The sequence below is a fragment of the Dendropsophus ebraccatus genome, chromosome 9, assembly GCF_027789765.1.
Source record: "Dendropsophus ebraccatus isolate aDenEbr1 chromosome 9, aDenEbr1.pat, whole genome shotgun sequence".
Taxonomy (NCBI): Eukaryota; Metazoa; Chordata; class Amphibia; order Anura; family Hylidae; genus Dendropsophus; species Dendropsophus ebraccatus.
Window position 1 is genome coordinate 104,133,997 of NC_091462.1, and position 10,491 is coordinate 104,144,487.

The 10,491-nt window shown below is 43.6% G+C and overlaps 1 protein-coding gene across 1 annotated transcript in view; it reads left to right on the forward strand.

The window, feature by feature from the left end:
* Positions 1 to 8,847, forward strand: part of LOC138800449 (heparan sulfate glucosamine 3-O-sulfotransferase 2-like) — a 32,774-nt gene extending 23,927 nt beyond the window's left edge. The window contains exon 2 of the mRNA XM_069982119.1: positions 7,744 to 8,847. Within this exon, the coding sequence (XP_069838220.1) occupies positions 7,744 to 8,362 (619 nt within the window). The 3' untranslated portion in view covers positions 8,363 to 8,847. The remainder of the gene's footprint in view (positions 1 to 7,743) is intronic.
* The last annotated feature ends 1,644 nt before the right edge of the window (positions 8,848 to 10,491 follow it).

The following is a 10,491-nucleotide window of genomic DNA, read 5'->3' on the forward strand; positions in this document are numbered from 1 at the left end:
TAACTATTTCTTATATATGCCACAAAGACAAGAATGGATTTATTATTATTTTATAAATCTTTGGGCCATAAGAGAGTTTATAGAAGACCTTAGCTGGGCCTGAGGTCCTCCTGGTCCACTGCCTGTGAGAAACACTATTATGAACAATGCCGCTATATTCATGGTAGAGCGCACGAGCAGGAGCTTCCCAGGGTGTATATCTATGTTATGTCTGTACGCTGTGTCTGGAACCATCAACACTTGTTGTGCCAACCTAAGCTTTGTCTGGGAGGATGGCTGTAAGCAAGGCCCGGCGGGGGGATTGAGGTTGTAATCTGCAGATTCCAGGGTCTCTGTGACATATCACCCCAGTCATGATATAATAACTGATATATAACAATAGTAGACATCACCGGGAGACTTTGCTTTTCCTTTTCTTATAGGTCTGTCTGTCCTGTCGTGAAATATACAGGAGAATGACTTCATGTCCAGGTGGTTATTATATTATATAATAGGTCTCTCCTTGTAAACATGAATTGTGCAGAACCTGAATAGTTATATTCTCCCAGTACTGTACATCTCCCATCACATTGCACAGAGGTTGTAAAGCCCCTGATGCCTCAGCACTCTGTATGCTCGAGGAGTCTGTGTGAATAGGAGAATGAATATTTAACAAAATATACTTATTAAATAAAAGAAACCGTTGTATGATTAATATTACAAGACAAGAACCTTGAAGAGAAGTGTTTTGCATCTTTCATAAGGGCTTAAAGGGGTAGTTCACTAAAAAAAAAAAATGTTTTCTTTCAAATCAACTGGTCCCAGCAAGTGCCAGAGATTTGAAATGAACTTCTATTAAAAAAAAACAAATCTCAGGTCTTCCAGTACTTATCAGCTTCTGTATGTCCTGCAGGAAGTGGTGTATTCTCTCCAGTCTGACACAGTGCTCTCTGCTGCCACCTCTGTCCATGTCAGGAACTCTCCAGAGCAGTAGCAAATCCCCATAGAAAACCTCTCCTGCTCTGGACAGTTCCTGACATGGACAGAGGTGGCAGCAGAGAGCACTGTGTCAGACTGGGGAGAAACACCATTTCCTGCAGAACATACAGCAGTTGATACGTAGAGGAAGATTTTGAAATAGAAGTAAATTACAAATCTATATAACTTTCAGAAAGAAAAATATTTTTTGCCAGAGTACTTCTTTAACTAAACTGAACCAAAGAAAAAGGTGGAGACATCTGTAGGTTTAGAAGACTAAGGACTGGTATTAGGACTAAAGCTGCCCGTATTATGTACGCCTGTCAATCCATCTAATGGAAGCTGATATGATTCTGACCACAGAGAAGTTGTCCAGGATAGGCAGTTGTCTAAGCCAGGCAAGGCTGCCTGGGAAAAATATCAGCTTTCCGGCAGAAGGAAAAGAGTTGGGTCTTATCGTTGCAGAGTTGCTACCTCCAGTAGGGGCACTAGAGAGCCAGCTTTCTTTAATATCATTGTCTTATCATAAGATCCATCGCTCAAGAACACCTATTACCCAAGTCTTGCCTTATACAGTGTTACATAGAAACGTGGGGTTATCCAACCTTAGAAAAACACGGCCGCTTTCTTTCAGAGACAGCACCGCTCTTGTTTCCAGTTTGGGTGCAGGTTTTGTAACTCAGTTCCATTGAAGTGAATGGAGCTTAATTACAAACCTCACCTGAACTGGAGACAAGAGTGGTGCTGTCTCTGGAAGAAAGCGGCCATGTTTTTCTAACACATGATAACTCTTGAGTTGTACTGATTCTCCTTGTGGAGATTGACTGCTGCCATAGGGAGTCTTATAGGCCAGGCAGTGCTTCCTGGGAGGAAGTTTATGTAAATGATCTCTCTACCAGAAGGAAACCTTGCATGGTTTAGTTTACGTGTAAATGGCAATGGCATGTCCATTAAAGAGATTTGAAACATGACTAGGGACCATGTTTAAAGGAAACTTGTGATCAATTTCATGCTGCCCGAATCACAAGTTATCTGGGTGATCCCCAACGGCTTCTTTCAACCCCACCAGCCAACCAGAAAGAGACCTAATAATTAAGGCTGGTGAGAAGCCAATGTGGGTGTTCCGACTTGTCGTTCAGGCAGCATAAAAGTAATAACAATATCGCTTTAATGGGTCAGACACTGTCTACCCCCAACAGATGGTACTAGAGAGGTAGCAATTATTGTACAATCACAGTTTAATGTTTTTTTGTTTGTTTGTTTTTACTTTTCTTTAATAACTTTGTACTTTTTACATTGACTGTCAGCAGTAAAGGGGCAACACAACGCCCCTGCTACCACCAGTGGCTGTGTTGGGAACTGCAGGGCTGCTCAAACACTGGTCCCAGCACAGTTACATATCTGTAGCACTGCTACACATAGATACTAAGCCTTGACTTATGTCTATATAATACGTTAGCTAGTCATGTGGGCCAGGGGACCTGCACGTGGTACAGGAGGCAATATGGTTTGATCAAATTATATACCAACATCGTAGCCAAGAGGCCATAGGTATGAGGTGCATTAGCTCCTTTCTCTCCATGTCCGTATGTCCGTTAGCATTAGAATAGACATTACACTGGGAGAATCTGTCTGTGTCACTAGTGCTGCAGCCTCCCCTGATATCTATATAATACACTTCGCATTAGAATAGACATTACACTGGGGGAGCTGTCTGTGTCACTAGTGCTGCAGCCTCCCCTGATATCTATATAATACATGTTACCATTAGAATAGACATTACACTGGGGGAAGCTGTCTGTGTCACTAGTGCTGCAGCCGCATCACCCTGTAGCAGAGCCAGTGGTAACTGACAGTTATCCCCATGCTCCCTGCTACACTGTGCCGCCACTGTAGCAATAGTGACACAGACAGCTTCCCTATGTGTAATGTCTATTCTAATGGTAACATGTATTATACAGATATCAGGGGAAGCTGCACAACTAGTGACACAGACAGCTTTCCCAAGTGTAATGTCTATTTTAATGATAAAATGTTTCATACAGACATCAGGGGAGTATATAATTGAGGGCCAGGGCTTAAGCAGCCCTGCAGTTCCCAACACAGCCAGTGGTAGCAGCTAAGAGGCTTATCTCTATAGCGCCACCTATAATGGAGCTCAGAATATAATGTTAAGAAATAAATGAGTTTATAATTTGCTGTATGGTCAGATGCAGCGAATATGATGGGCATTTCCTATAAGACATCTTTAAGATCCTAACCAGAGAGACGTATCTGTGGATGAATGCCTTTTGGCCTGTTGGATGTTTTATTTTTTTATTATTTCTTATTTTGCTACAACAGCTTTTGCATATTTTACCTAGAAAGCTTAGAATAAAATCTGCTTACTCTCTATTCATATGCAAAGCGAGAAGAGAAAACCTGCTTGTTGTTCCTTGGAATATGTCTCGGGCTTCTCTACATTCCCGCACACAGTTCTATGACCTAACAGCTTAGCTCCAATTAGATACCTGCCATCTAACCTCCCACAATGCACTGCGTTCTGCTAACAGAAAACCAGCACAATTACCTAGTTGAGCAAACGTAGCTTTGGATGTGAACAAAGACGACAACTCCCAATGTGATGGCTGACGCTGAAGAGGGAAAAGACTGCAGAAGGTTAGGATGACACTGACTATCAGATATATAACATCTCCTTGAGGAGACCATCAGCTGACTTAAGGAGTCTTAGAAAACAAGCAATGCTTTCTGGGAAGAAAGATATGCAAATTAATTCTCCCTCAGAAGGAACAGGATCCTGTTTCTTTAGCGCCACCTACTGGAGGTTACTTTTTAATACATAATTTAAAAAAAATATTGCTTTTTAAGAGGGTATTAAAGATTAGAATACATGGATGATTTCTCTCCAAAACAGCGCCACCCCTGTCCCCAGGTTGCGTGGGGTATTACAACTCAGCTCCATTCACCTCAATGGAACTGAGCTGCAATACCACACATAAACTGAGGACAAGAGTGGCGCCGTTTCAGGAAGAAAGCAGCCATGTTTTCTAATCTTGAATAACCACTTTTAGTAAATGACAGACAGCAATAGACACCAAAAACAATATATAGTGACTTCTAAACCATGCCCGCAGATTTATTGATGATTTATGTTCAGGACAGGCCATCAATATCTGATGGGCACTAGTCAGCTATTCACCACATACACAGCACCAGCACCTACAGTGAACAGAGATGGAAGAGGACAGCGCCATACATTAAGTAGTGGTCATGCTGTGTTACTGCAGCTCAACTCTCTATGAAGTGAGTGACCACTGAGCTGCAGTAACCCGGAATGGCCACAACACAATGTACAGCGCTGTCTTCTTCCAGCTAGGGTCTCTGCATATGTGGGTGTCATGGTTCTTCATTGGCGTTAAAGGAACTTGTCGAACTGTTTAGGTTCAGCTACGTTCTCCAGACTCAAATGGTCGGCGTTTGACTTCCATGAGCCGGAGAAGTTGGATGCTGCCATAGGCTGTATCCCTGTTTTCCTGGCAGCTCTGGCATCCAACTTTTCCAGCCTCTAGGAGTCAAATGCTGAGGGTTCTGGTTTAGAAAACGTTGCTAAAGCCAAACAGTTGGATAAGTTTGCTCGACCTATCCCATCAATGTGTAATTGATGAAGAATAGTGTGATCTGTTAAAAAAAATTCTCAAAAATTCATCAGATTGTGCTGGGAATTCCTGCTTTACTTTCTTATACTCATGAGTTGCTGTATGTCCTGCAGGACATGTTGTTCTCTTTCTAGTCTGACACAGTGCTCTCTGCTGCCACCTCTGTCCATGTCAGAAACTGTCCAGAGCAGGAGAGGTTTTCTATAGGGATTTGCTGCTACTCTGGACAGTTCCTGACATGGACAGAAGTGGCAGCAGCGAGCACTGTGTCAGACTGGAGAGAATACACCACTTCCAATAACAATACAATTGTTACAATAACAATAACCCTTTACACAGTTTAGCTGTACAGCATCTGAACACATACATCTATAACAGCGACATCTAGTGGTGAAACTTTATCACTAACTTCATCACCACACAAGTACAATAAGTACAGGCTTTTACGAAGGGTGTATATAATAGTAACACCCGTGGTAGGACACCACAAGAGCACTGTGTCAGACTGGAAAGAATACACCACTTCCTGCAGGACATACAGCAGTTGATACGTACTGGAAGACTTGTAAATTACAAATCTATATAACTTTCTGAAACCAGTTCATTAGAAAGAAAAAGATTTTTGCTGGAGTACCCCTTTAGTAGTCAAGACTACTTAGTTATTAAGTAGTCAAGTGGGCGGTCCTAATCTGACAGCTATCTGTGGCTGAGTGCATATAGAGAGAGCCAGAGGACTACTGAGTTATCAGTCCGCTCAGCTCCGTCACCTGATGCGGTTACATTTTCACAGCGACAGGTCCCCTTTAACACATCTGAGTGGCATGGCGGTCCTCAGGGACTAGCCGCCTTATTTAGTCCACCTCCTCACTTGTGAAGAAGGATCAGCAACATCCCCGTTTTTTAGGGGCGCTCAAGCAGAGAAAGCAAACACGGTCCCGGCTGCCGGCTTCACATGAGCGGCTGCGGTAATTTCCAGTCTGCTTCTTGCGCCGTACACGGATAAATCTTCATCCCGACAAGCTTTTGATTAGGAAATAATTGCAGCAGCTGTAGCTTATTATGAGGGTTTTTAATGAATGTAGCTTGCTTTATCTGGGTTGGAATTTCACCTCAGATTAATTACTTTGAGACAAATTAACTGCACATAAATGCCTGTCTCCGTTAGGCAGAGACTGGGGTAGTAGATGGCAGCACCCGCATCTATAGTGGAGTCTCTGTCGGTTTTAATGATTTCCAGCTCCGTCGGGTGCTAAGAGGGCTTTATGTACTGAAATTCTCCTTCTCGGGTGGCAGACTGGCAGAGGTTTGATTAATTAGGGCTAGCCTAAGTCATGGGTGCGAGCAGCTGTCACTGGCAGGAACAAAGCCCAGCCGCTCCTATCTTGTGTCTGAGTAGCACACGGATACGGAGCCCTAAACGTCTTCTTCATCAGGGTTTATTATTAACCTGTTGAGGACCATCTTGCAGCCCCCGTTGGGTGCAATGGATAAAGTGATGACCGGTCATGTGATCGGAAACCCAAAACTGTGACCAAGCTGGAGCAGGAGTTTTAAACTTAGGTCCTCCAGCTGTTACAAAACTACAATTCCCATCAAGCTTTAGGCTGTCCAGGGGTGATGGGAATTGTAGTTTTGCAACGGCTGCAGGGCCTGAGTTTGACACCAGTGCTATAGAGGTGTCACTCATTGAAGCTTATGAAAAGAAAAGTGGTCGCATTGTGACCTGCAGATTTTTTCAATCGCAGAACAGTTGCCGGAAATCGATCAAGAGTGAATTTGTGATTGAGGTCTCAGAAACTTAAAGGGGGTTGGCCACTTTATAGTAAAATTGTTCAGTGTATAGTATTAGTAAGTGTATTTACAGCACTTACTGACTCCCTGTGTACCTCATAGAACTACCATCAGACACCCCTCCTCCAGGCTGTGCTGTCCTGCTCTGTGGTGAGTCTGTCCATAAGATGGCCGACATGGAGGAGTATGTGACCATGCCCCGCCCTCACTGACCTCCATAGGTATATACAGGTTCAGTGGTGGACACTGGGTGCACTGGAGGCACTATAGACAGCCTCAGTATAGAGCAGAGCAGCACAGCCTGGAGGAGAGGAGCCTGGTAGTTCTATCAGGTACACAGGGAGCTGCTGTCAGTATATACAGTGAGTACACAGGGAGCTGCTGTCAGTATATACAGGGAGAACACAGAGAGCTGCTGTCAGTATATACAGTGAGTACACAGGGAGCTGCTGTCAGTATATACAGTGAGTACACAGGGAGCTGCTGTCAGTATATACAGTGAGTACACAGGGAGCTGCTGTCAGTATATACAGTGAGTACACAGGGAGCTGCTGTCAGTATATACAGTGAGTACACAGGGAGCTGCTGTCAGTATATACAGTGAGTACACAGGGAGCTGCTGTCAGTATATACAGTGAGTACACAGGGAGCTGCTGTCAGTATATACAGTGAGTACACAGGGAGCTGCTGTCAGTATATACAGTGAGTACACAGGAAGCTGCTGTCAGTATATACAGTGAGTACACAGGGAGCTGCTGTCAGTATATACAGTGAGTACACAGGGAGCTGCTATCAGTATATACAGTGAGTACACAGGGAGCTGCTGTCAGTATATACAGTGAGTACAGTTACTAATACTGTACACTGAACTATTTTAAGGTTTAAATGTGACCACATTCCCTTTTATTTCCCTTTGGTTGCTCCCAACCAGAACGTTGGTCATTTGACTCTCGGCCCCTGAAGAAGTTGGATGCCGTCCTAGGAAGTCCTGGACTTAGCTATAGGATGTATCCATGTTTTTCTGGCAGCCCTAGGACCACATCTAACTTTGGATTTAGAGAACATTGCCAATTCTAAACTTGAAAAGTTGAACCAAGGGTGATCTGGTGATCCTCACGAGAGTCAACCTCTAATCGAAGTGCTGTCTCTATCTAGTATTATTGTAACTGACCAGAAGAGGAACGATCCAAAATATAGATATAGGGGCGGAATATGAGACGTAAGATCCCCCTACTATGCACATTCTGGGTCATGAGACAGATGTATAAATACTTTGTCAATAACGTTCAAGTATTTTTCAAGGATTTTAATATTTCAATTTTCCTCTCTTTAAAAATAGAAACTTGATGCCTCGATCCCTGGATCACCAGATTACTGTGGAGAAGACCCCCAGCTACTTTGTGACACGGGAAGCCCCTCGTCGGATTTCACACATGTCACCTAGAGTTAAGCTGATAGTTGTAGTCCGTAATCCTGTGACTCGGGCAATCTCTGATTACACTCAGACTCTTTCCAAGAAACCGGACATCCCCAGCTTCAGCGAACTCGCCTTCCTCAATAGGACAAGTGGGGAGGTGGACACTTCCTGGAACGCCATCCGGATCGGACTCTATGCGTTACATCTGCAGCCCTGGCTTAGTCATTTCCCAATATCCCAAATGCACTTTGTAAGTGGAGAACGTCTTATCACAGATCCAGCCGGGGAGATGGCAAGAGTACAGGACTTCCTTGGCCTCAAACGTCTGGTTACAGAGAAACATTTCTACTTTAACAAGACTAAGGGTTTTCCTTGTCTCAAAAAGCCTGGCGGTGGAGGAGCACCACGATGTTTGGGCAAATCTAAAGGTCGGGCTCATGTACAGATCAACACTGAGGATATAGAACAGTTACGAGAATTCTATAGACCCCATAACATTAAGTTCTATGAAACTGTTGGGCAAGACTTTCACTGGGAGTAGGGTAAGTGGAAACCATTAAAAAGGAAATTTTTGGAAAGGACATAAGGTAATGGGAAACAGGTAACTTTACCATGTGGACGAAGAGTAGACACCAAGAGGTATAACGAAAACAAGACAGTAATAGATCAAATGGTATAGAAACCTCCACATCCCCGAAATCCTTAACCACCATGGATGGACTTGTCCCACATACTGTATGAAGGAGACATGAAGCACGATGCACTTTGCTCTTCCAATGCAAATACAAGAGAACATGATCCATAGATGGAGCCAAAAGCATCAGAGAAGGTCCCAGTACACCAGACCCAACAAACTATTCATCCCAGTTGAGGTCTGGTCACTCCATGTTGTTCTCCGATAAAGGAAGGCTCAACTTGTCTGAGAAAATCTCAGCAAAAAAAAAAAAAAAAGTTTATGTAAAAGATTGTAATCACAAATTAAAAATTACTATTAAAGGATGAAATTCTAATAAAATGAATGAATAAGAGTTGGGATCGTCATCAATATAAAAAATTCTTGTCAATTTTCTTTTCTTAAAGGGGTTGCCCAGGATAAATTGATATATAGCGATCCTGCCGGGGTTGCAGAAGACATTGCAGTGATATATACTTACCTGTCCCACTGTGCCGCAGCTGCCTGTTCCTGGGCCACCAGCTCTCCGCTGCTGTCATTGTTTCTATACTGTCTATGCTGAGTGGCCAGTTCCGGTGGGAACAGCACATCAGCGAATGTTGCTGAAGTGACCTGGGAACCTTAAGCTGCGGTGGAGCGGGACAGGTTAGTATGCACCACTGTCATGTCCCTCACAGCCCCAGGAGGATTGACAATTATTACAACCACTTTAAGTGTTAAATATTTTGAATGTTGGCATCATTTCAGATATGTCTATGCCTAATTGGATTGTCAGAGTTACTTTTCCCTGTCCTCTATGAGATCATGGAAGGTCCAGCCCCCCTGGGATCTCTAGAACGGCACCCAACTCCTGTATTTTGAGCCGTGGGTCAGTAAATGACTTAGCGCTCGATTCATTCTCTATAGAGACACTGGAGATAGCTAAGTGCTGTACCTGGATATCTCTCTGGCAGCTCTATACAAAATGAGCAGAGCAAGTAAAATAACTCCAACAACCCCTTTTAATTCTGAATTGAGTAAGGTGACGGAGAATTATGGTCCAGGACTTGGGCATGTCTTTGCCTAAAGAAGTCCCCCCTCCTTTCCATGACCCTAAAGACCATTAATGTGTACCTCTTCATGACTCTCTCCTCACACATACACCATACGGGTCTGAACACTCAGACCTGGACCGATCAAAACTTTTGACATGTCTCTCAAAAGTTTTTTATGATGGCTTTAAAGTGTAACTGTCGCAAAAATTTGTAGAATGTCCCTGTGAGGTTATAGAGATTTTGGTGCTGTGTGCCAGGAGAGCTGACGGTACAATGCAAGCACGCTCAGGGTTGTCTGCTACTGAATGTGGACACGCAGCAGCTGAACACATGCACAGTGCAGGCTTCTCCTGTTCCATGCACGCTCAGTAATGGCTCTCAATCAATACCAAGCCATATCTGTGAGCGTGCAAAGGATCGGGACTTCCTGTGTTTGGTCTTTTTTTAAACAAAGAAAAGAACAAATATCAGCATGAAGGGAGCATGGACAGGAAGGGAGACACCTGGTGGCCATATGTATAAGGTTAATTTAATCATAGAAAACGTTAAAAAAAAAAAAACTGATTTGTTAAAAAAAAAAAAAGGAACACTGCCTCTTTAAGTCTTTTCTGAAATGTCTGACCAACTTAAAGTGGTATTTCCTGCCCAGATATTTATGGCATATGTACAGGATGTGCCATAAATGTTTGATAGATGTGCATGATATCTCTAGGATCAGCTTTCATGTAGAGAGCAGGGGTCTCCTGAACTCCTGGCGGTGATGTCGCCTGGTGGGCCAGGGAACCCTTGTTCTCAACATATATCTGATCAATGTGGATGCCACCTCTAGAACCAGCTGGAGGACAGTGGATTTCATAGGTATCGATCAGATATATATATTGGTGTAACGCCTGGAGTAGTGGATCCACTGGACCGTCACCAGCAATGGCACTAACCTCACCAGGGAGCGGAGTCTAAGGGGCC